At 47.1% G+C, this 26910-nt stretch overlaps 1 protein-coding gene across 1 annotated transcript in view; it reads left to right on the top strand.

Moving 5' to 3' along the window:
• LOC119177985 (ATP-dependent translocase ABCB1) overlaps nucleotides 1-23317 on the top strand; it is a 147324-nt gene extending 124007 nt beyond the window's left edge. The window contains exons 26-28 of the mRNA XM_075866304.1: nucleotides 4953-5150; nucleotides 22315-22674; nucleotides 23027-23317. Of these exons, the coding sequence (XP_075722419.1) occupies nucleotides 4953-5150; nucleotides 22315-22674; nucleotides 23027-23236 (768 nt within the window). The 3' untranslated portion in view covers nucleotides 23237-23317. The remainder of the gene's footprint in view (nucleotides 1-4952; nucleotides 5151-22314; nucleotides 22675-23026) is intronic.
• Nucleotides 23318-26910: the final 3593 nt, after the last annotated feature.

The raw sequence follows: 26910 nt of genomic DNA, 5'->3' as shown, positions 1-26910 counted from the left end.
TCCTGTTTATCTCGTGGCCGCTCCACCCCGCGATCCCGGCAACTTTTCGGGAACGGACGGCGAGGACGTGGATGAGTGGCTTAAACTCTACGAACTCTTCAGCACAAATCACAGGTGGGACCCAACCTTAATGCTGGCAAACATCATCTTTTATTTACAAGGAACGGCCAAGGCGTGGTTTAATAACAATGTGGACGGTATCACAAGCTGGGACGTATGCAAGACCAAATTACGCGAGTTGTTTGGTCAATCTGCCGGCTGCAAGCAGGCCGCTAGGAAAGAACTTGGCACACGTGTTCAGACGTCCACGGAGTCCTACCTGGCGTATATTCAAGATGTGCTGACCCTTTGCCGTAAAGTTGACCGAACCATGGCTGAAGCCGACAAGGTAGCGCACGTGCTCAAGGGCATCGCAGACGATGCATTTAACCTCATTGTGTGCAAAGGCTGTTCCACCGTGCAAGATGTTATCTTGGAGTGCCAACAGTTTCAAGAGGCTAAAAGCCGTCGCATTGCTTACCACTTTACGCGCCTTCCCAACACTGCTGCGACGTCAACATGTGCGGATCTCCATGTACCGACCCTGCCCAATTCACACTCCAGTGACATCACGAGAATTGTACGCCGTGAAATCGAAGCCATCTCACCCGCCCCCTTGAGAGCACTGGCACCGAGTGATCCTCAGCCGACCATATCGCTAATACAGACCGTTGTTCGCCAGGAACTAGCCAACGCGGGTGTTCACACAGTCTGTTCTGTGCACCGTCCCGGCGCTGTCAGTTCGTCTACCCCGAGCCACCCACAGCAGTATCGCCGCCCTGCTCCACGTAATCGTGACCCAAATGCGTGGAGAACGCCTGATGACAGGCCGATTTGCTTCCGATGTGAACGAGTGGGACACATTTCCCGTCATTGCCGAAGCACGTGGACCTCACCGTATCGGGCAAACCCAAACTTCTCCAACCCCCATTCACCGGCCCACCTCTATGACCAGGAACCACCACGGCGTGAGGGCTCAGCTAATTACGACCCGACCACTACGACCACTGCCCAGTACAGTCGCTCACCTTCACCTCGACGTAGATTTTCCCGATCTCCACCACCACCTCGTTCCCCGTCCCCGTCCTCTGCCCGGCGGTTTTCTTCGGAAAACTAACGGCTGCAGCTCCTGGAGGTGACGCTGCTGATACGACTTGCTCTCCAATTCCTCTGTTGACGCTCCCGACCAATCAGAACTTGATCGACGTTGAAGTGGACGGTTTATCTGTTAAAGCCTTAGTAGACACTGGCGCCCATATTTCTGTGATGAGCCTGCACATTCGAGACCGCTTAAAGAAAGTACTTACTCCAGCCCCTTCACGCAGCGTTCGCGTTGCTGATGGTAGTACGGCTGCTGTTATTGGCGTCTGTACTGCACGCGTTACTATTGCCGGCCGTCAAACTTCAGTTCTCTTCACTGTTCTTTCTCACTGCACCAATGATGTGATCCTCGGTCTTGACTTTTTGTCCACTCATTCCGCTCTCATCGACTGTTCAGCCGGTACTGTGCAACTTGACCTACCGTGTCCGATTGATCCGCCCAGTCGACCGCAAGCCCGTATGTGCTCTGCTGAACATGTCCGTTTGTTACCGCAAACCGTGACCTGCATCACCGTTACGCCCTCGCCACCTGTATCCGATGGTGACTATGTGCTCGCGCCCATCACATCCCTTCTCTTGACCCACAGTGTTACCTTACCACACACTGTTATTCAGTTACGTGCAAACCACGCCTGCATTCCTGTGCTCAACTTTGCTCTGTGTCCGCAAGTGCTTCCGCGCGGAATCGCCCTCGCCATGCTGACTCCTTCTGAAGAATGCGTCATATCAGCTCTGTCTTCGAACGAGGCTCGACACTCCAGCTTCACACATGCTCGATCTTCGCAAGGAAGCCCGTCTCCTGATGTTAAAAAAATGATCGCGTCAGACCTTTTGCCGCATCAAGCTGACGAACTCCTTCGCGTTCTTGAGTCATACTGGGACGTATTTGACTTTTGTGATCGTCCACTAGGTCAAACCAGTGCGGTAAAGCACCGCATTGACACCGGCGATGCCTCCCCTGTCCATCGACGGCCATACCGCGTATCTTCGACCGAGCGTCACATAATTCAAGCAGAAGTCGACAACATGCTCGCCAAAGACATAATTGAACCATCATGTAGTCCATGGGCTTCCCCTGTTGTTCTTGTCAAAAAGAAGGACAACACTTGGCGATTCTGTGTTGACTACCGACATCTGAACAAGATCACTAAAAAAGACGTCTACCCGCTACCGCGCATAGACGACGCCCTAGATTGTCTTCACGGCGCTAAGTATTTTTCTTCTATTGATCTAAGAGCAGGTTACTGGCAAATTGCTGTCGATGACATGGACCGCGAGAAGACCGCTTTTGTCACCCCCGATGGTCTTTACCAATTTAAGGTCATGCCCTTCGGATTATGCAACGCTCCAGCCACCTTCGAGCGGATGATGGACTCTCTTTTGCGTGGGTTCAAATGGTCAATTTGTCTATGCTACCTTGACGACGTTATCGTCTTTTCCCCGACCTTTGAAACCCACCTCGACCGCGTTTCCTCAATACTGGCCGTATTTCGCAATGCCGGTCTCCAACTGAACTCGTCAAAGTGTCACTTCGGACGCCAGCAACTAACAATGTTGGGCCACCTTGTCGACTCCTCTGGTGTACGTCCTGATCCCGATAAAGTGCGAGCCGTGCGTAACTTCCCTGTTCCGACCTGCACTAAAGAAGTACGCAGCTTTCTCGGTCTGTGCTCGTACTTTCGACGTTTTGTGAACAACTTTGCGGAAGTCGCCCGTCCTCTCACAGACTTATTGAGAAAAGATGTCTCATTCACATGGGGCGCTGCGCAGGCTACGGCGTTCTCTACACTTATTGAATCGCTAACAAAACCACCTGTTCTGGCCCATTTCGACGTTTCTGCCCCTACCGAAGTACACACAGATGCCAGCGGTTACGGAATCGGTGCTGTTTTGGTTCAGCATCAAAGCGGCTGCGCCCGCGTTATCGCCTATGCCAGCCGTCTCCTCTCGCAGGCGGAAAGGAACTACTCCATCACCGAAAGGGAATGCCTTGCTCTCGTTTGGGCAGTAGCAAAATTTCGGCCTTATTTACATGGTCGACATTTCACTGTCATAACCGATCACCACGCACTTTGCTGGCTCTCGTCCTTGAAGGACCCCACTGGGCGCCTTGGTCGATGGGCACTACGGCTTCAAGAGTATAACTACTCGGTGTCCTACAAATCTGGCCGTTTACACCATGACGCTGACTGCTTATCTCGGAATCCAGTGGACCCACCTGAAGCGTTCGATGAATCGCCATGTGTGCTGTCTCTCTCCGCTTTAAGCAACATCCGTGAGGAACAGCGCCGAGATCCTGCCTTGCGTAACATCATCGAGAAGCTTCATTCTGCGGCACCCGATCCTTCTACTCGATTGTTCGTGCTTAAGAATGACACATTGTACCGTTGCAACGTCCGCCCTGATGGACACGAACTGCTCCTTGTGGTACCTTCCCACCTACGTGCGAGCGTGATCGGCCAGCTTCATGACGCTCCCACTGCCGGTCACCTCGGACTGTCTCGGACGTATGACCGCGTACAGCGTCGATTTTACTGGCCCAGTCTTTATCGCTCGGTCCGCAGCTACGTCGCCTCATGCGATCAGTGTCAACGCCGCAAAAAACCTTCTATGAGTCCTGCCGGGTTCCTCCAACCACTTGACGTTCCCTTTGACCCCTTCTTCCGACTTGGTCTTGACCTCCTAGGCCCTTTCCCTGCATCCACTTTGGGGAACAAGTGGATAGCTGTCGCGACGGATCATACAACCCGGTACGCTATCACGCGGGCTTTGCCAACCAGCTGCGCCACAGACGTTGCCGATTTTCTCCTGCACGACGTCATACTTCACCATGGCGCCCCACGCCAACTCCTAACAGATCGTGGGCGCTATTTCCTTTCCCGAGTTATCGACGACCTGCTTCGCTCCTGCGAGACGAAACATAAATTTACGACAGCTTACCACCCGCAAACTAACGGACTCACTGAACGATTCAACCGGACTTTAACTGATATGCTCGCTATGTACGTATCGTCCGACCACCAGGACTGGGACGTTGCATTGCCCTTCGTTACGTTTGCCTATAATTCTTCACGCCATGATGCAGCTGGTTTTTCACCTTTCTACCTGGTGTTTGGCCGTCATCCAACTTTACCTTTCGACACCATCTTTCCGACAGCCGTCGACTTTACGACTGAATACACCCGTGATGCTATCACCAGGGCTCGCAAAGCACGAGAAGTTGCTCGTCAGCGCCTTTTAGCATCGCAAGATCACCAGCGGCATCGTTACGACTCACATCACCGCCAAATTTCCTTTACACCAGGTTCTCTTGTGCTATTGTGGACTCCGACTAGACGCGTCGGACTTTCTGAAAAACTGCTTTCCCGGTACTCGGGACCCTACCGCGTATTGCGCCAGGTGACAGATGTGACATACGAGATAGCCCCGCTCGAGTCTTCCTCCGCCTCCGCTTCGCTGTCTACAGACATTGTCCACGTATCCCGCCTTAAGCTTTACCACTCGGCAACACAATAGAAAGCACCGAGACGGTGCTTCAGCACCCGGGGGTTATGTTACGAGACAATGCCCCACTTAAACAGTGAGATAGGCGCTGAGGAAGACGAGGTGACTTGTGTGTGCGCGCGCTCTCTCTTGTTCGCCATCTTGGCTTGCGCGTTGGCGCTGTGTAAATATATTTTAAAACGCCTAGTTTCCCTTGTGCCTTCACGCAACAATATATATATATATATATATATATTGACGCCGACTCCGGCGGCAAGATACAGCTCTAATGATATAATGGCTATCGCAATAATAAAGGGTGCTTGCAGGACACGGTGCGCGGCTTCCTGACCTTGAACGAGGTTAGCTTCACGTACGCGGGTGAGCAAGACTCCAAGGCCCTGGACCGCGTGACCTTCTCCGTGGAGCCCGGTCAGCGGGTTGCCATCGTCGGCACCGTCGGCTCGGGGCGCACCACGGCCATCTACCTCGTCGAGCGCTTCTACGACATTGCCGACGGCGAGATCGTAAGCGCACTCCTACTTCGTCCGATGTGTCGAGATTAATTCGCGCGAAATTTCTAGCGAGACTTTGGTAACAACGGTGATCACTGATTGACCCACCTGTGGGGCGGCATTCAAGCGTGCCAATGCGGGAAAGTTGGAATAATTTGTATTTTTTATTCTGCTGTTAACTTGGCTGTAAGTGTATCGGCAAGTCACTTGCAACTTCTGTAACACTTTGTACAGATGGGTTCAAAATTAAACTCTCTCTGAAAAAGCATACTGACTTATATTTGCATGAGAGTACCGTTGGTTGACTGGTCTGACTCTTTTCTATAGACTAGTGCCATGTATAAACTTGCAGTTATGGGGTTCACAATAGAAGAGGTGCTCCTCAGGGTCTTTCCATTTTACAGTGGGCGGTACTGTGTATACAGAAGTGAGCCCGACTTAACTAATACGAGGTTATAGAGGCTGTTTTGTTACTCTTAAAATTGCATCGAATAATTTTGTGCATGGGCCACCTTGTTAAGTAGTACAACCCTGGTTGCCTCACTTTAATTTGTGCTCCACAAACTTCCCAGTTCAGATAACATCGACAAAATAGGAATTACTTGTTACCTTTGCATTGAAAGAATACCCAGGGCTTGTTTCTTTTATTGCTGGTAGGTTTTCCCGTACGATAGGTGAGTATATTCTACAAATATACTACCACCACTGTTCTGAAATAGAGATACTTTTCATTTTAGCTTCAGCAAAGTTCGCAGCTCGCGCTTAATTTCGCCAGTGCTCCACGTTGTTCTTACAGCTATTGCCTTATTTTTTCCCCTACCGAAAGCTTCTACTCTGAAGCAGGCCCGTAGCATGAGAAGTGCCCTAGCCCTTCCCCCAACCGGAAGTTTAGACAGAGGAGGGTGAAGCAAAACTGGTAGCTGGCCTATTTGGATCATATATTTACTGACGATTTTTGTACGTTTCCTAGTTTTTAGCTAGATGTGCATTTGACGTAGTGTGTTGCTGTGAATGCGCTGATGCATTATAATAACACGTGATTGTTGTTAGCGCGTAATATTTTTTTGACGAGATAATGCAGATAATGTTGGCTATATTAGCAGATATATTAAAAAAACCGGTTGGATTGCGTTTGTTTGTTTACACTTTTTGTTTCGCTCTTGTTTGTCTGCCACAAATTGGCTATAGAGGAAGGTGTTTTATCGAGAAAAAAATTAGAAACACGGGTTTTTCAATCCCTTTAAAAGGTTGGCCCTTAAAAAACATTCGTGGCCACGAGCCTGCCCTGAAGTGTTTAGGTTGTCGTCCTAGAAAACGAAAAAATGTTGAGTGATACCGACGATCCGAAACATTGCAAGGCAGTCGGCGGTACTGGAAATACATACATGCCTATAATCAATAACAGCCTATACGGCAACGCGCGCAACTTTCTCTTCAATCGCGGTATTATAATCATATCTACACAGGTGTAGATTTCTTCGCGCCACCCATATTTCCGACTATCGCAGCTTCACCTAACGGGAAATTTAAACACAGTATGAGTCCATTGGCAGTCAAGCGGATGAGCTTTGACCTCGACGGGTGCTGGTCGCAGATACCATGGCTAACCTTGTGTGCCAGTTGGCATTTATCCTTACGATTTCCTTGTCATTTCTACGCTCCGCATTTCCTTCCATCTTTCGCTGTCTCCTTGCGCTCGTTTACAACTTGTGAGAGATTCAGAAGGGGAGAGAATACTTGAAAGATCTGCCTTAAAAAAGAAAAGCAGATTTCAGGCATTGTGAAAATAGCTGTAATGCAAAGTAGGCAGCAAGGATAAAATTGTGCTATGCGTTCGTGCATATTATGATTTACTCGTTAAGACGCGTCATTTATTTTCGCCAAACAGTCATGGTGAGCAATACCAATTTTGGTGTATATAAAGCTAGTGAAATGGACGCAAGTGTCCGATGAGCCTGGCATGTAAATCACGTTGTACACGAGACGCATGTCGTCATTTTCATGTAACTTCCTGTCATTTGTGTTTGTAATGCAGACATGTCGCGCAATGCGAATTTGTGTGTACGTGAAGCTATCAAAACGACTAGAAGCGAGCGTATCATGACCATGCATAACAAGAATTTTATGATTTTCGTTATACGATCTGCCATTTATGTTTGCCTTACAGACACGTCACACAATCTAAAAGTTTGTGCATTTGGATCCACCGAACTGGCTGTGAGCGTGCTATGAGCATGGCATGCCAGTATTGTTGCACGAAACTAATCATGATTTCCATCGTACCGCTTGTCTATTATGTTCATCACAAGGTCACGTAACACGATACCAGTGTTGGTGCACAGTTTCACTTTTTATGACAGGGAACATGGGAACGCGGGGCATGCGCGCTTCGGCGGCAGCTGGCAGCGCGTTTGAGCGGGAGGGAGAGCAACCACAGTCTCTCTTCTCATCACCTCGCGGCGAGGAAAACAACCATTCGTTGCTGATACGGAACCAGCGGTAATATTGCGACCCCCTCCCCCTTCAAGGCGGTTAGCGAGAGCCCGTAATCGCCTTGAAAGGGGAGGGGTTGCAATTTCATCGTTGTGTATCAGTATCGATTGGTTTTTTTTTGGCCCACCGCGAGATGATGCGAAAAAAGACTGTGGTTGCTCTCGCTCCCGTCCAAACGCGCTGCCAGCAGCTGCCGGAACGCACAGGCCACACATCGCCATGTTACCTTTCATAAAAATTAACACTGTACATCAAGCTAGCAATACGACCGTGAGAGTGCCACGAACCCGACATGCAAGCCTTGTTGCACTTGAACCCCACCGTGATTGTGCAGTGTCCAAGGTACTCGACTCCTGGCCCGCAGGTCGCAGGAGTGAATTTCTGCTGCGGCGGTTGCACTTTCAATGGAGGCGAAAATGTTGTAGGTCTGTGTGCTCAAATTTTGTTGAACGTCGAAGAACGCTAGGTGGTCGAAATTTCCAGAGCCCTCAACTAAGGCGCCCCTCATAATCATATGGTGGTTTTGGGATGTTAAACCCCATCCATCAAACATGTTGCAGTGCCTTACAGGCCCGTTGCCCAATACCATAATTGGTGTAAATAAAGCAAGCGAAGTGGCTGCGAGCTTGCCATGAGCGTGGCATGCAAGTTATGTTGCAGATGACACGTGCGGCATGGTTTTCATATTTCCACTTACCATGTATGTCGGTCAAGCAGAAATGACTTGACCCTCCACGGTGGTCTAGCCGCTATGGCACTCAGCCGCTGACCCGCAGGCCGCGGTATCAAGACATGGCTGCAGCGGCTGCATTCTCGATGGAGGCGAAAATGTATGCTCTTCTGCTCAAATACGGTTAGTCGTTCAGAAAACCCCAGGTTGTTGAAATTTCCTGAGTGCTCCACTAAGGCGCTAAGCCATACGTACTCTGAACATTAAGCAGAAATGCCTCATCACAGCAATTTTAGGTTATATTAGGTTGAGGAAACGGCCGCACGAGTACCACGGCCATGGCATGTAAACTGTGAACGGTGTGTTGATGACAATTTAGACATGATTGTTTTTGTTGAACCAGCATTTGTTGTTCGTCAAAATCACGTTGCGACATACCTATTTCAGTATAAACCCTAACAATACGGTGTGGAGAGCACAAAGATTTCTGCGGATAGATAGATATAAAGATAGATAGATAGATAGATAGATAGATAGATAGATAGATAGATGTTCTTTAGGAACTTTTTCGCATTTAAAACTACGATTTCTGAGAACTAACACGACGTCCATGGCCAACTCGTAATAACTGCACGACCGAGATGTCGGCATGAGCCCAAACGCCATTTGTTTTGTAATAACTACAATACAGGTGGTTTTGGCGCTATCAGTATAGTTCCCGAGTTTTAGTATGTGATGCCTTAATACTTGGGTCATGTTATATATAGCTGACGCATTAAGATTTCACAATAAAAACAGCTTTTTTCAGAAGCAAATTTAATTTTTCAGCGCTTTAATTTAAATTTCATTTTCCAAATCGCTCTCAGAACGCCATACCTATTGCAGTTCCACAGTGCCATATGCAAATCTTTAACCCCATTTACAGTTTTCCAATGCGTGCCAAGCGGCATCAGGCGCACAGGAGGACAGCGCAGGGACCATAAATGAATAAACAGCTTCACAACACTATATGTATATCGCTACTTTGAGAAACTGTCAGGTTGTTATATTTTTTGCTAATACTGATGTGTGGCCCCACCACGGTGGTCTAGTGGCTAAGGTACTCCGCTGCTGACCCGCAGGTCGCGGGATCATATCCCGGCTGCAGCGGCTGCATTTCTGATGGAGGCGGAAACGCTGTGTGCCTGTGTGCTCAAATTTGGGCACACGTTAAAGAACTCCAGGTGGTCGAAATTTCCGGAGTCCTCCACGACGGGGTCTCTCATAATCAGATGGTGGTTTTGGGATGTTAAACCCCACATATAATTGATACTGATATGCCGTGACAAAATTCTTCATTGGATCAAAGATCAGATACGAAGAGGCACCCTTAATGAAAGCTTTAAAAATTAACAGTCATTAACACAAGGATCAGTGCTGTGTAACGCTGATTCAGAGGGAATAGTTACGATGTTTAAAAGTTAACAAGGTGTTTAATATTGCAGTGCCACTACGCATATTCTAGAACGTACAGCAGGGGGCACTGTTAGGGTGAAGACGTGAGCGCTTAGCCACGCTCCACGCAGTGACAGTTAGCAAGCGGGGGCACGCATCGAAGCGTAGCGACGCATGCTGACACGAGCGTGCCGTTCTTGCCGTACTACAGACAGGCGAGATCGTCGTTTTGCTACTACTGAATTTCGCGCTCAATAGTAGTATCCGACGGCAAAAACCAGCTATCGCTACGCTTCGACGTGCGCCCGCGCCAGCAAAAAACTGGCGCTGCGCTAGCGCGTCCACGCACTCACGAGTTCAACCTAAGAGTGCTCACCTCTATACACGACTATAAGACAATTCTACATGCTATTCAACGGGAGGCTATTTTTGGGTGACCAAGTGCACCTTGATCACGTCTATTAAATGCGAAGCATTTGTTAGCTTACCGAAAACACTTTCCATCTATACATCCAACCACCCACCCTTTCTCAATTTATGGCTTAAACACGCCTTTCTCAATTTATAGCCTGTCTCTTTTTTGAGCGGCTACAAGGAATCATTGCCTTGGACTTTTTAACGGAACGCGCTTTTCGGAATCTGCGTGTGCGTGCTTCTGTCTCGAGGGTAGTCTTAGTGGTATCAGTCGCAATCTATATCACAAAGTGATATCTCAACAAAATGCTGTTTGAGGCTCGCTGTGATGGCTTCGATCCCTTTATGAAATGTGATGGTCGTGCTGCAAATAACCGCTTCTCGTGAAAATAGTCAACTAACAGTGCGCTACGTGGCGGTAGAAAATTTGAAGGCTAGTGAATAAGAACAAGATCCGTTTCTGGCCTAACCCTGTGGATGGATGGATGGATGGGTGGGTGAGTGAATGGATGGGTGGATGAGTGGGTGGGTGGGTGGCTGGATGAATGGATGGGACTATAGGGTGGAGCCCTTTACATAACACTATCAAATGCTAAGCCGTTTTCTCCTCTTGTCCACATGCACTACATACCGTGCCTGTGCCTTCGTGTTTTGCTGGGTACGTCTTGGTCCGCGATACTCCCATTCTAGCCTCGAAGAGCAGAGAACTACCCCTAAAAATTATCGTAGATCTTTTCCCTTGCAATTTCCTGCTTAAAAGTTAGGTAGATCTCTAGTGATGACTTCGTAAGCATTCCCATCTTGCCCATGTCCCTCTCTGTTTCCTACCCCTTCTTAACCGATATTTCTTTTTGGCGTGGTATTCTGCTGTTGTCTAGATACTTGCTTGACAGTTTTGAAGTTCGTTTTCTCCATTAGGTGTAGACATTCTTCATGTACAACTAACTGAAAACTTTCCTAGCCCAACGCTCCTCTCCCTTATTTCTCAACCACTCCTCCAATTCTATCTTGCTGCCAGCTTCCCTGCACTCAAACGATGTCCATCCCATGTCTCCCTGATACCTCCTGATTTGGGGCATTCCCGTATGCTCCAAAGCGAGTCTACGTATGCCACGTTGTTTAATTTCAAATCTTGCCTAAACTTCTGAATTCATGCACAACACCGCATTGCCGAACGTCAAACCCGGGACCATGGCACCTTTCCAAATCACTCTCACAACGCCATGCCCATTGCAGTTCCACAGTGCCCTATTTTTCCTTACAGCTGCATTCCTGGTGCCCTTAGTCATTATGTTTCTTCTGTGCTCCCTTAGATACTCATCTCCGTGATTTATCCATATGCCCAAGTATTTGTATTTATTCACTATTTCTAGCGGGACTTCCAGTATGTTATGCTCACTGCATTTGTTATCATTAAAAATCATGATTGCCGATTTTCCCCTGTTGAACTTCAAATATTATCTATCTCCCTCATTACTACAGATGACTATAAATTCCTGCAGATTTTCCTTGTTGTCAGATATTATTACTATATCATCTGCACACATCAATGCTGGTAATTACTGTTTAATGTGTTTTCCTTGCTTGGCAAAAGAGAGGCTTAAGGCGAGTTGATTCCCCTCTAATTGGGCTTCTAGTCCCTGGAGATACAGCATAAATAACAAAGGTGACAAGGGACATCCTTGTCGAAGCCCGCGTTGTATCTCTATAGGTTCATATACCTGTTCTTCCCATTTAATAACTACGTTGTTACTTTTACAGATATCCTTTAGAAGATTAGTTATTCCATCTTTCAGATCTAGTGTGTCCAGTATTCTCCACAAATTTTTTTAATCGCTCTATCGTAAGTCCTTTGATATCTATAAATGCCTGCCATAGGGGCCTGTGTTCTTTTCCTGCTATTTCAATACACTGCATCAATGAAAACAGATTGTCCCCCAACCTCCTTCGTTTACGGAACCCATTTCGTAGTTTTCCAAGCACCCCCTCATTCTCCACCTTTGTCTGTGGTCTTTCCTTTACTATCTGCATCACCAGCCTGTAAACTACTGATGTCACCATTATAGAACGGTAGTTGTTTATATTGGCTTTGTCTCCCTTTCCTTTATAGATCAAGTTCATCCTGCTCAGTTTCCACCCATTGGGAGCTTCACCCTTCATTATTGCTTTGTTTACTGCCTCTCTTAATGTTTGCTTAGAGTTTGGTCCTAGTTTCCTTATTAGCATGATCGGGATGGCGTCAGGGCCTGTTGATGTGCTATTGGGAACTCTTTTCTCTGCCCTTTCCCACTGTCGTCCCAGTGGAGCCACTGAGCTAATTGGTCCATCCTCTTCAGATACGGTGCATGCAGCGCTTTATTGGTGTTCAAATCTTTCTGTCAACATTGTTTTTACATATTTCCTTGCCTCATGCCCTTCTAGTATGACCCCTTGAACTGTAGTTATAAACCTCTGTTTCATGCTTGTCTTATTACTCAAAGAATCAAGAGCATTCTAAAGCTTTGCAGCAGCCTTTCTATCTTTTTGTTCACTTCCGCCATTCCTTGGTCCCCTTCTAACATTGTCAGTGATAAATTTGGACGCTTCCCTTCTGCAGATCAAAAATTTATCCCATTTTTTTGGTATCATCTTCCGCTTCGCCCCATGGTTTCGCATACCGTTAATCCCTGGAGGACTTCTGACGTCTTGCTATGGCTCTCCTAACTTCCTAATCCAACCAGCTCTTGGGTTTGTGCCTGCTTTTTCTGGTGATTTGACTCGCATCCTAGCAAGCTCAAACTCAAACAATCGAGTTAGATTTGTGTACGACCACTCTATTTTAGTATCCTCGGTGATAATTTTCTCATTCTCTTTAGTTGCTATTTCTATTTGCCTTTCTGAATAAATATTTACCGTGTGGTTGCTCATAATGCCAACTTTCTTATTTCTCTTCCAAAACTCAGCTTGGTACGTTTGTGATCACTACCTAAGCTTCTGGACCTATATTTCTCTATGTTTATCACCCTTAGCTGATCATACGTCCTCTGTTACATTATTGCGTAATCTTTCGTCGACTGTAATAAAGTTGTTTAAAAACAAGAAAGTTGTCTAAAATAATGAAGTTGTTTACTACTACTATCGTCGACTGCAGCCTTCCCACCACCCATGTTATCTGCCCTACGCATATATTGGTGTTATTACAATTGAATAAATAGTCCCTTTCGCACATATTCATTAGAATTCTGCCTTTTTGCTCAGTATATCCACCCTTATCTTCTATGTGCGCATTCATATTTCCTAATATCATTGCCTCGCACTCTTCTCTTAGTCAATTTCCTATGCACTGCACCATTTGTTGATTTTCCTCTATGGATTGTGCCCCTGTCCACAAGTATACAAAACGCAGGAGTGTCATTTGCCTTACCACTTTCCCTTTTAGCATAAATGTTCCTTGCACTCCTGTTTGACCCTTTTCCAGTCTGTGCTTTTATGAATGAATGCCGTAATACCACTCCCCTTTCTGCTGCCTTCTGTTCTATTACAATATGTCCACGCGTAATCCAGATTGTTGGGAGGTTGTTCCACATCCCTAAGATGTGTTTCTACCAAACCATATACCATCGGCTTCTCTTCCCTTAGCTGTTCTTCCATCTTTTCCCTCTTCAGCCTATTCCTGCCACCATGCATGTTAATATAACTAACATCTGAATTGGCTCGGCCCTCGTGGCTACGTCGATTTTTGCTCTGGACTGTACGTGTCTTAGATAATGGTGGTACATTGAAATCATATCTGTCTATACCAGTCTATACCACCTGTCAAAGAGTCTCCCTGGTTGTTTCCTCTTTACTTGCTATCCTGCACCCCGAAGGGCCTACGTGCCCCCCCCCCCAAAAACGCTGCTGCGCGTCCTGCAAGACGCCAACCCACCTCATGACCTAGCCTCCTATCGAAGTGAATTATGTCTCGTTCAAAACCACCCCACCTATGAACCTTTCTTTATATCCACCACCTCAAAGCCTTTCTCTCGACTTATTCACCATATCTTTTGATTTGTGTTTACAACCGCTCTTTGCAGGTTGCCGTCACGTACCGGCACCTCCGATATTGTGCATATCGCTACCTGTACCCGAGGAGAAATGGCACGCATATATTCGACCTTTTTCGCCAGTGTGGTCGCTGGTCCTACCGTATCTACATTTAAGACATCCTTTAAACCACCTGTAATTATCACGAGGTTTTGTCTATCAGTTGTTGCTTTAGGTTTTGCGCTCGCTTGCTTCATGACTGCTTCCAGCTTGTGTCCTGTGAACGTCCCTACTGCAACGCTCTCGTCACCTCTTACCCTCTCTTTGAGTCCTTCTCCGCATTGATTCAAATTCGAGCCCCTGGCGATTATCACGTGCGGTTACTTTTCCGCTGGAGTTTCCTGCACCTGGGGGTTACTTGCACCTCTCACGCCTGCTGCTTTGTTCCCTCCCAGCCCCACCACTACTTTGCTGAAGCTGCGTCTTGGGACCATTGGACCGGCTGAACCTTGTTTTTCGAACTTGCTTGCTCTTTCTTTTTCACTTTTCTGGTGGGCGGTGCGCTACCGTTCTCTCCGTCAGCCGCTCCTTTGTTCACCCTCACTAGTGTCTCCTCGGCGGACTTGAGCCTTTCTCCTATAGCCCTCCTTTTTACTTGCTCTGTCGCCAACGCAATCTGCAACTCGGTGATTCTCATCAGCAGTTCACTCTGGGCAACCATCATGTTCTCCATTATTTCCTCGACCTCACATTGCCTACGCTTGGCGTCATCTTCCTCTCCATTCGAGTCTGCACTTGAATTCATATTCAAACCCACCCTGCATCCTGAATATTGTACAGGTTTTTCAAGCATGCCCTTTTCCACGAATTGTTCTTATGACTTGTCCCACTCGATAATTACAAAACACGGCGTACCACGAACCCTGCCTTACAAAAAAGTGTGAGCTCTGCTACAAAAACTTGCGTGTTCGCCGTACGTGCACTTTCCCATCGGGATGGCAAGAAAAATAGACAAACACACACAAACTAGTAAATACCTGGTAACTGACCCCCGAAAAAGCCGTACATTGTATGCTTCAAAGGTTTCAACTGCTGGTTTAATAATTTTAAAAGCAAGCTCGAAACATGCAAAAATACTTACTTGCGCAGTTGATCGGGAGCTGTGCCAGTCGATCCACCAGGCCAGTTCGAACTAAACTCCAATAGTCGCGGTGGATGGATGGATGGATGCTATGAGCGTCCCCTTTATAACGGGGTGGTGACAAGTATGCCACCAGGCTCGACAAAAAAAAAACCTTTTTTCCTTTTTTATGTTGGCCTAATGCCTCTACTTCGATAAATTCTATCTTAATGGAAAAAAAGGTAAATTTTCAGCTTAAGTTCTCTGCCATTTACGGCACACTGTCCATATTTTATTTTTCCAATATTTATTTTTGTCCTTTCTCTCTAATTTTCTGCCACCAATACTCTAACCGTCTCTTACTTATTTCAATCGCGGGTGTGTTCAGCTTTCCATTGTTGTCCCTAAAACCCAAGGCTTCCTGTAGGCTCGTGCCCAAACGTACACCTGGGTGGATATCTCCACATTCAATCAGAACATGCTCCGCCGTTTCCTTATCTTTCCCGCAGCATGTGCATTGTTCTTCTTCTTTACTGAATCTTGCTTTATAACTACGCGTTCTAAGGCAACCCGATCTCGCTTCAAACAGTAAAGCGCTTCCCCTTGAATTATCGTAAGATGCCTCCCTCCTTATTTCATTTTTGCCCTTTCGGTAGTTACTCAAAGCCGGTTTTTTCTCCATAGCTGCCATCCAGTAAATCCTCTCCACCTCCCTGACTTTTCCCTTAACGCTCTTTGTTGACATACGGCTCACAATACCAGCCGTATATTTACTAGTGAGTCTTCTAGTTCTTTTTCTCCACTGTGTGTCCACGCTCTTCCTATACAAATAACGGAACACCTTCTCTGCCCATTTACTCTCCTTCATATTTCTTAGCCTTTCTTCGAACCTTATTTTGCTCTGCGCTTCCCTCGCCTCAAAACCTGCCCACCCCATATCGCCCTTTACAGCCTCATTTGTCGTCTTCCCGTGAGCACCCAACGCGAGGCGTCCCACAGTCCTTTGATTTACATCCATTCCCGATTGCACCTCTGCCCTCATGCACACCACTGAGTTCCCAAAAGTAAGCCCTGGAACCATTACACCCTTCCACAGACCTCGAAGCACCTCATACCTATTGTATCCCCACAACGCTCTGTGCTTCATTATTGCCGCATTCCTCTTTCCTTTTGCTGCCGAGGCTTTTTCCTGTACCTTCATGTATCTATCACTCTCATTTACCCATACTCCAAGGTACTTGTATTCACTTACCCTCGGTATTTCTTGGCCTTGTATGGACACCGTCTGATCACAGGGATCATTGAATACCATCAATCCACACTTCGTTACACTGAATCCTAGTCCAAGAGCTTCACCTTCCCTTCCGCATATATTCGCCAGCTGCTGTATATCATCTCGACTGTCCGCAAATAAGACGATATCGTCCGCATAAAATAAACCTGGAAGCTTCTGCTCAATCATCATGCCGCCCTGTTTGTGTGACAGATTAAAACCAATGTTGCTACCTTCTAGCGCTTTTTCCATACTCACCATGTACAGCATGAATAAAAGCGGGGACAAAGGACATCCCTGTCTCAGACCCCTGCTAACCTCAACGTTCTCTTTGCTACGCATTCCTTCCCACTCTATGCAAACTGTATTTTCTCGGTATATCTCCCTCAAAAGCTGTATACAGTCGTCGCCCATGCCCATTCCTTTCAATATATCCCACAAAATTTCCTGATTAACGTTGTCGTATGCCCCAGTGATGTCTAGAAAAGCCACGTACAAGGGCCTATTCTCTATTTTAGATATTTCTATACACTGAGTGAGAACAAACAGGTTATCGTCTAACCGCCTGTCGACTCGAAATCCGTTCTGAAGTTCTCCCAAAATATCGTTATGTTCGGCCCATGTTTCTATTTTCATTTTTACTGCTTGCATCGCCAACCTGTATAGTACCGATGTAATGGTTAGTGGTCTATACGAGCGAATCTTGTCCTTTTCTCCCTTGCCTTTATAGATTAAGTTCATTCTACTTTGTCGCCAACTGTCCGGTATTTGTCCGTCCTTTAAGCTTTTTTCTACTGCTTTTAACAATGCTTCTTTAGTGTTATGTCCTAGTTCGTTAATGAGGCTAACGGGAATCCCATCTAAACCCGCGGCAGTGCGCTTTGGAATTTTTCCTTTGGCCTTTTTCCAGTTGAAATAATCAAGTACTAGCTCTTCCTCTGTTGCTTTCTCCGCCACACTTTTACTCACCGGGGAGATCCCCTGGACGCTCTTTTGAAACGAATCGGCTGTTACCTTTTAAATGTAACCTAGCGCTTCGTACCCTTCCAATTGATTTCCTCCTTCATCTAGAATATGTTGTTGCGTTGTGACAGACTTCCTACCTAGCGCCTTTATGTGGCTCCAAAAAATCCTAGGCGCGGCCTCCTTTTTTTCGTGTATCTCTGTCATCCAGCGTTCACTTTCACCTTTAATTTTTGTCTCTACCAATTTCTGTACAAGGGATTTTTTCTCTAAATATATTTCCCATATTTTTTTGACTTCGTCCTGCGGCCGCTTCTCCTTTTTTGCCTTTCTATGCTCCCGTGATGCTTCGCGTCGCTTCTCGATCGCCTCCCGGATTTCCTTGTTCCACCAACTTTTTGGCTTCCTTTTTCCTTTCCAGCAAACAGTTTTCTTCTCTTTCCCTATCTCCTTCGTCATTAGATGTAACAGCTCACTATACTCCCAGTCCTTGCCTGGTATTTCGCCTACTTTTTCCTCGACTCTTGCGGCTATATTTATTATTTGTTTGTCATTTAAATACGAGCTGCCAGACTTTGATTCCATGCTCATATTTTCAGTTTCGTATCCCATTTGTAATGTTATTCGTTTATGATCACTACCCAAGCTGTTAATGCCTTCCTCGTCTATCCTCATTTCTGTCAGTTTGTGGTAAATTCCTTCAGTCATGAGACAATAATCAATACTTGATTGCTTGTTTCCGACTTCCCATGTGATCTGGCCGTAACATTTAGGCCCCGTGTTAACTATCTCCAGACTATGTTGCTCGCAAAGATCTAGTAATAACTTCCCATTGGTGTCTGAATATCCGTCAAGGTCATGTATGTGGGCATTCATGTCCCCTAGAAGGATGATTTCGGCCCCATTACCAAATTCCTTAATATCCGCACTCATGCAATCCACTATCTCCTGATTCTTTTCTCTGCAGTTATTCCCCGTCCACAAGTAGGCTACCCCTAGCCACGTTTCCTTTCCACCTACTGTGCCCAGAACCCAGAGGTGCTCTGAACACGTCTGTTTCACTCTAACCCATTTGGCTCCGCGGTGAATTAGCATTCCTACACCCCCACCTTTCCTTTCCGATATGGTCCTGTTACACCCTTCCCAAACATAATTTTTAATATGTGGTGGCTCTTCCAAGTCTCTAAGGTGTGTTTCTGTAACCGCATACACGCCTATCTGTTCTTTGTTTAACTGCTCCTCAATCTCTAACCATTTTGCCTTCTTTCTGCCACCCTGCATGTTTATGTAACTAATTGCAACACGCGCCTTTTTCCTTTTTCTGTTACCTTTTTTTTGGTTTTTCGCAATTCTACCTGTCAAAGCGTCCTCCTGGTTGTTTTCCCTGTTACGAGCTACCCCGGACTCCGAAGGGCCCGTGAGCCCCCCAAAAAAGCTACTGCGCGTCCTGCCAGTCGCCAGCCCACCTCGTGTCCAAGCCTCTTATCGAAATGAATCTTGTCTCTTTGGAATCCACCCCACCTGTGCACGTCCCTGTTTAAATCCACTACCTCGAAACCCTTCTCTCGACTAATTCGCCATATCTCTTTGTTTGCGTCGACAACCGCTCTTTGCAGGTTGACGTTGCGTACTGGTACTTCCGGTACTGTGCATACTACAATTTGCACCTGGGGGGACACGGTGCGCATGTCATCCACCCCTTTCGCCAAGGTCGTTGCTAGTCCTGACGATTCTTTTTTCAGGACGTCATTTAGCCCTCCCGCAATTACAACGAGGTTACGATTGTTAGCTTTAGCTGCGAGTTGTTCACCCGCTTGACTCATTACTGTCCCCAGCGTTTGTCCTGGGAACGTCCCTATCGCAACTCTCTTGTCGCCTTTCACCCTTTCTTTGATTGCCGCTGCGCATCGGACTAAATTTGAGTCACCGGCGATGATGACCTGTTCAGACATTCCTTCTGAAACCTGCACCTGGCTGCTGACTAGGTGACTAGCGTGAGTCACGGCTGCTGGTTTGCACCCTCCCTCCCTCAAAACTACTTCCCGGTAGCTGGGCCCTGTGGCCAATGTATCTGCCTTTGTCATGCCTGTTTCCCTCATCTCTCCCGCACGGGGGGGTCGTCGCCATAATGCTTCCGCCGTCACCTGCGTCTTCGTTCCCTTTCAAGACCTTCGATAGGCCCTTCTCGGCTGCCCGGCGCCTTTCCTCCATGGCTGACGTTTTCTCTCGCTCCTTCGCCAATGCATTCTCCAGCTCTGCGATTTTCTCCATGAGCCCATTCTGGACCGCCATCATATTTTTCATTTTCTCCTCGAACTCGCACTGTCTACACTTGGCGTCATCTTCTGCTTTCTTTTCCGCACTAATTTCCACCTTCCACCCTACCCCGCACTCTGAACACTTTACGGTCTTTTTGACCATGGCTAGCTCAGTTTACCGATGCCCACGTGTTAGAAAACTGTACTAAAATACACTGGTCTAAGCCAAAAAGAACCACAATAATAAATAAATACGCTACACTTCACAGCACCTGCGCATGCACGTGGTCGGTCTACGCGCAGGCCTCAGCCACGTGGTGGCTGGAGAAAAAAAAGACACAGTACAAAATACTAAAAAAAAACGTACACCGTACACGTACTAGACCTAATCAAGCTTTACGCTAGCGCCTTACGTTCTCATAACGCTACATACAGAGGCAAGCTGGAAACATGCAAAAACACTTATCTGTAGCTGTCGTTCCGGAGCTCTCCAAAAACACGTCCGACCTCTACCACCACTTCCGACCTCTACCACCACTTCCGACGGTCGATAGTAAATGGCGCGCCACCTGGTGGTGCGGACAGGCAGTTTGGCGCGCATTTGCGTGGTGTATAAACTTTTGTATTTGACTCTACGTCCAATACGGCAAAGCAATTTTTAAACGAAAAGGCGTAATTGTATTGTCATCGTAGACTTTTCGTTTTCTTTCGAACAACAAAACTTGATAAAATAACACTAGTGCGTGAGAGACAAACGACAGGTGACCCCGACAATGTCCATGACATGCTTGTCATCTGTAAGACATTAGGTGCACAAAGAACTTGATAGAAACTTCCCGAAATGGCGATGGTTGTTTTATTACCTAAGGCTTTATGTCCCAAACCAAGATATGAATCTGAGGGGCGCCATAGTGGAGGGCTCCAGAAATTCTAACCTTCAGTCATTTTTGAACGTATACTGACATCCCACAGTGCAGGGGCCTCTACCATTTCGCCTGCATCGAATAAAGACCCCTGCAGCGTGGATAAAACCCGCAAGGTCTAGGTCAGCAGCCAAGTACTGTAGCCCGGGATCCACCACGGGGGACAGGTTATTTAGAGCGTATACCAGAGTGTGCATGTCAGCATGACCAAAAGTGGGCGCGTATCTGCGTGCCTCAATGCAAATGTTATTGAAAGACCATAGCCTTATACCGGCTGCACTACTTCAGGCTTAGTGTCTTTCGGTAAAGATATGAATGCCAACTGGCAGTGTCCTCACATAACATGAGTTTGTGAAGAACCCAAGACCACTGCCACGTGGCAGCACCATGTCGTCCACAAAGCGCTTTTCCATGCATAGCGTCGTATGTTTAGCACAGCCGGAGAAACACTTCAGTCTTCAGAGTTCCGTATCTTTGTATTTTCTTGTAAAAGACCGCACCAAATAATACTTACGCATTAATGTTGCACATATATACTTTTTGATCGATAATGTTCACGAGCATAAACGCAGACATTGGTTCAAGGTTACTGGGCGTTCAGTAACTGCTTCAACTTTGGACGGGTGGCTCAATAGAGTGACACACAGAGAGCCCGAAGTTTATGCATTGAAACATACCAAAGTTTTTATTGTAGGAGTTTAACACGCCAAACCACCATATGATTATGAAAGATGCCATAGTCTAGGGCTCCAGAAGTTTCAACCACCCAAAGTCGTACACCTACATCTAAGCATATGAACCTAAAGCGTTTACACCTCTTCCGAAAATGCGGCCACCGGGTCCCGCGATTTGCGGGAGAGCCGCCGAGTGCCTTAGCCACTACACCATCATGCTGGGTGTTGAAGTATAGCGAGAAAACATGTCGTATTTAATAATCTATGTGTACGGAGTGTCATGACATGAATGGCTGGATTTGTCTAAAAGGTAAGAAATGCTGTGCATGCAATTTCTGTCTGAATACTTCACATTACACTTCTTTTGGCAGTGTGTGGTACCTGCCATCACTTTTCTTTAGCTACGTTTATGTGTTCTCATTTAAAGGGGTCGTGAAACGCTCGTTCTAAAGCGACAATGAGAAGCCAGCGGCGTCCACACGGACTAACTAGGTGACGTAATCATTAGTAATGCTTTGCCTATCGAGGAACGCGGAACTCTAGAGTACTTGCAAGTGCGTGAAACCGGCACACCCATCAGCGTCTTCGCCATACAAAATCGGCAATACCTTAAACTCTGACGTCATATTACGCAGCGTTCTTGTGGGACGCGGATCACGTGTGGCAGACGCCGATGAGCACCTCTTCCACGCGCTCGATAAGCCATATATATAGTTCCGCGTTCTTCGATAGGCAAAGCGTCTATGCAGATGCACTCGGGCTGATGATATAGTGAGCGCATTTGGCTGCTGATGACATCGCATTGTCGTTGTAAAGCGACCGTTTCACGACTCCTTTAATATGACACGGTTTATCCACGCTGTTGCGTACTGTTAAGCTTTTCAGCCACCAAGGTCCAGTTGCACTTTGCATGTTAAAGCATAAATCTTACAATATCTGCGTTTTGCAGCTGATTGACCACATCTCGACCAAGATGATGCGGTTGTCGTGGATGCGTGAGCAGCTGGGCTACGTGAGCTCAGAGACGCTGCTGCGTAGCTACAACCTGTTTGAGAACATCGCGTACGGCGATAACAGCCGCGATGTGTCTCGTGAGGAGGTCGTGTCAGCTGCACGGCGGGCCAACGCACACGACTTCATCACGCAGCTGCCTCACGGCTACGACACGGTCCTTCCGTCTTCGGGAGCGCCGGATCTGCTCACCGAGAGCCAGGCCAAGCGCGTGGCCCTTGCCAGGGCTTTGGTGCGAGACCCACGCATCCTGTTGATCGACGATGCCTTTAAGGGCCTGGACGTTGATAATGAGCGCGTAAGCCCGCTTTCTTGGTCGAATAGAGGTTATAGTCAGCTGTAACGCGACAGGGCGTGGGCTTGAGCTCAGACCACCGCGATAGATATTAAATGCTTTTCCTAGAAGTCCATGAAATGGTTAGGAACGTATAACAAACGCGCTTTCTCAAAAGGGCGCCAGGAACACAATAACTGCCAAACGTCGCTACTTTTTCGCTGAGAATTCACTCGGATGTCACTCAACTCTCCGTTTCGAATAAAGCCTAGCATCGTCATATCTATGTGACTTAAAGAGCTAAAATGTAACTCATGAAACTTGTCGGTTTGTCGAACGAAATAGGCCTTGGTCTTTTTGTTGCTTACGTTCACAGGTGGTGCAAAACGCCATTACGGAAGCGAGTAAAGGCCGCACGTGCGTCATCGTAACGTCGAAGTTGTCCGCTATCAAGGACGTCGACCGCATCTTCGTTATGCAGCGTGGCAAAGTGGTCGAGAAGGGCTCGCACGCGGAGTTGATGCGCCGAGAGGGCGTCTACCACAAGCTCTTCACCGAAGAAGGAGCTGAGCAGTCAACTACTTGACTCTTTTATGGCACCCGCATTCAGCGGCGAATACTTACTTTTGGTCACCCACACAGGCATTATTGACCGAATATTGCGTTAAATATTTTGCCGTACTTTTTGATGCTGTATTCGCTTGAATTACAAACTAGTTTTTTCATAATGGTCATATGTCTGTCTGTCTGTCTGGCTGCATCTATCTATCTATCTATCTATCTATCTATCTATCTATCTATCTATCTATCTATCTATCTATCTATCTATCTATCTATCTATCTATCTATCTATCTATCTATCTATCTATCTATCTATCTATCTATCTATCTATCTATCTATCTATCTATCTATCTATCTATCTATCTATCTATCTGTCTGTCTGTCTGTCTGTCTGTCTGTCTGTCTGTCTGTCTGTCTGTCTGTCTGTCTGTCTGTCTGAGTGACTGACTGACTGCCTGCCTGCCTGCCTGTCTCTGTCTGTCTGTCTGTCTGTCTGTCTGTCTGTCTGTCTGTCTGTCTGTCTGTTATCCACTATCTATGACTCCTGCGTCTGAGTACTCTCGTGATCGCCCCCTCAACTTCGCGTGGACGTAAATTAGCGATAGTAAGATAGACAAACACGACTCGATAGTCATGACATGAATAACGCCAGGAACCGGTTTCGTACGTCGTCGAACCCGTATACCACGAGCCACGATATGCCACAGGTGGTTGACAGCCTCTTCTGTCCGTCTGTTCTTTAGTGCGCTTCAATAGAGTTTTGAATTATTAGAGAGAACCGACCATGCTAATTTTTCAGAAAAGAAACTGACATCGGCGTTGATCCGTCACATGGAAATAAAATGTCAAAGTTCCAGCATGAATTGAACCCAAGAACTCTGTGTGACGTAACTCCTAGACCTCGCATACAGGCCACAGAGCCATGCCAGGTCTCAGAGCTACGTTTGAAAAAGACCCGAATGTTTAAGAAACGTCCGTTGTGGATGCAATTCTGGCTATCTTTCTTTATAAGCATTACGTGCACTCCTATGATCTTGTTGCGCAAACATAAATGATAAGTAAGCGCCATTTATGGAAGTCGATTTGTGCAGCACTCTCAGACGCTGCCATCCTCGCGAGAACAAGCGCTACGTTTCAGCTTACTGCTTTTGGTGTTGCCTAGACGTTTGGTGTCCGGCGTCTTCACGCAAGAGTAAAGAACTGGTTTTATGAAACATATGCGACTTCATAACACATGTCTGTACATAAGACATTTGCACAAATCTTTAGCGTCTTTTTGTTACTTCTTGTTCAATAACATTTGCGACACAGTCGCACCCTTTTCGCTTGGTGCGTAGTGGCAACCTTGACGAAGTCGGCAATCTGCGTGGTCAGGGCAAAGCTCCTTCTCTGGGCAAAGCCCTGTTCTGAAAACTCAGAACTACAATACAAACTAATGAACTAATATCAGCGAACAGAGAGTTAGCTGTCGCTGAAGCTGACAAGAGAACTACAATACAAACTAATGAACTAATATCAGCGAACAGAGAGTTAGCTGTCGCTGAAGCTGACAAGCGTTAACCGCACCGTGCCGTCTTTCTTACGTGTGTGAGTGAAAATTTCACGTTATCAGCGGTGGTCGTGTAAGCTTTAAGATATCCGCAAGCACTTGCAATGCAGTAGCTGCCACTGCGCATGCGTCGTAACGTGAGCCGCTGTTCGCGCTAGTGGTCCGCCCACAGAAAGTCTATAATAGCGTGTTGTGCGTGCGGTCCACAAATCCCTCGAAGTGCTGGTGTCGAGGCTATGGTGTAGCTTTCATGCATTCGGGTTTGCGGGGGGAGGAAGGGTAAAATTCCTAGTTTTGCCTGACGGGGGCAAACGTTATTCTAAAATTCGCATGGTGCCCGCAATGCCTGCTAACGTTTTTCTGCAACTCCCCATTGCGGCCTGTCTGCGCTCAGCTTTACAAACGGTACTTATGGTTGAAATCAGACGACATCAAAGTAATACGCGTGACAATATCATCTATGAACATTATCCTTCTGTTTATGTTTCTTCAGAAACGGTATTATAAGTCGCGTTCTTTGAAGTAATCCCAAAATTTTGTCAATATCGAATACTTTATAGCTACGACACTTGAAGTCTCCCGCATCTGGGTTTTAATACAGAACAGCTGGCCAGAGCGCTTAATACCGGTGTCACACGGGCACATTTAATCGCGATCAGTGTCGATCCAAAATAACCATGATCCAGATTAGGTGCTGCTACACGGTCACTTTTCATCCCAATCAGGCATGATCGGGATCAAGACTATCGCAATCAGCGCATCGCGATCTGCCTGAGCGATCGTGATTTTGCTGCTGCCTGCACCCCCTAACTGAGCTGCTTGAAAGTACAATAAACAAGAGAATCTAGTATAGTTCGTTAAAAACGCTTTGAAAGAGCTAGATATTTATAAAAATGCAAATTCTGAACTGTGTAAAACGAAACAATATCTGAATTATTGCATATTTTACGGTTCGCATCGGCTGCGTGTAGTAACGGGAGAAGCAGACGGCAAGCAGACGACAAGCAGCCGACCGTTGCCTTCAGAGCTTAGTTCAACTCTCGCTCCATCGGATCTGTTAAAGCACCTAGAAGCAAACTGACTGTGATTGTCGCAAGCCTTTCGACTAGGTCGCAACGAACGCGAACTTTGTGGTCGAATGAAGAGATCTTTACAGTAATTTACGACTGGCAGGAGCAACTGGAACAGACTTGAGGCGCCATAATAAAATAAACATTTATTATTTTAATCAGTGTTCCCGAGTTTGTGAGCTCAGAGTCACCCTAGGTGGGAGGGTCCCTTATTCCAGCAATCCTCTGGCCGCAATCGCCTCCCGGCCCTGGCGATAAGTTCTCGTTTGTCGTCTAGGTCACGTGCGGCAATCTTGGCCTCCCACAACATCGGCTAGGGGGTCGATACGTGAAGTCGTTGCGGACTTGGTATTAGAATCTTCGTGGCGCCACGGACACTCGAGTAGTAGGTGGGCCGGTGTGTCTGGCACGTCACATATCGGGCAGTTGTAGGCGTATAGCGCTGGGTAGATTCTATGCAGTAGGGTGCCGTGTGTATAGGTGTTAGCTTGAAGTCTCCGAAATGCTGTTGCCTTTTCTTTAGTCAGCTTGGGGTGAGGTGGCGGGTACACCCTGCGGGCTAGACGATAGTGTTGTAGGATGGCGTTGTATGTTGGTGGTACGGTCTCAATTTCTTCTGCAGCGCTGGCTAACCGCGGGTGAAGCGAGGCGCTGAGGAAGGCCCGGTGGACGTGACCGTGGGCCACGGCGTGAACCGCTTCATTGCCTTCGAGCCCCTCGTGCCCCGGCACCCATACCGCGCAGGTGTAAGCAAGTGGAGTTCGGCTCTTTCTCAGAATTTTGAGAGCTTCGGCGGAGATTCAGCCTCGCGTGTAATTGTGGACAGCGGATTGGGAATCTGTGAAAACTACGACCACGTCTTTACCAGTCGTAGTGGCAAGGGCGATCGCTGCTTCCTGGGCAGACTCAGAGCTCCGCACCCGGAGGGTGACGGATGCCAGCTCTTGTCCTTCTGCGTCGACCACACTTAAAGCGTAGGCATTTTTGTCAGGGTAATTTGCCACGTCAACGCATCGAGTGTCTGGATCGCGCTGGTGTCTTCTGCGAATGGTGTCGACTAGAGCGATTCGTCTTTCCCG

The sequence above is a fragment of the Rhipicephalus microplus genome, chromosome 1 (genome assembly GCF_043290135.1).
Source record: "Rhipicephalus microplus isolate Deutch F79 chromosome 1, USDA_Rmic, whole genome shotgun sequence".
In the NCBI taxonomy this organism is placed as follows: Eukaryota; Metazoa; Arthropoda; class Arachnida; order Ixodida; family Ixodidae; genus Rhipicephalus; species Rhipicephalus microplus.
This window is presented reverse-complemented; position numbering and strand designations above follow the sequence as displayed.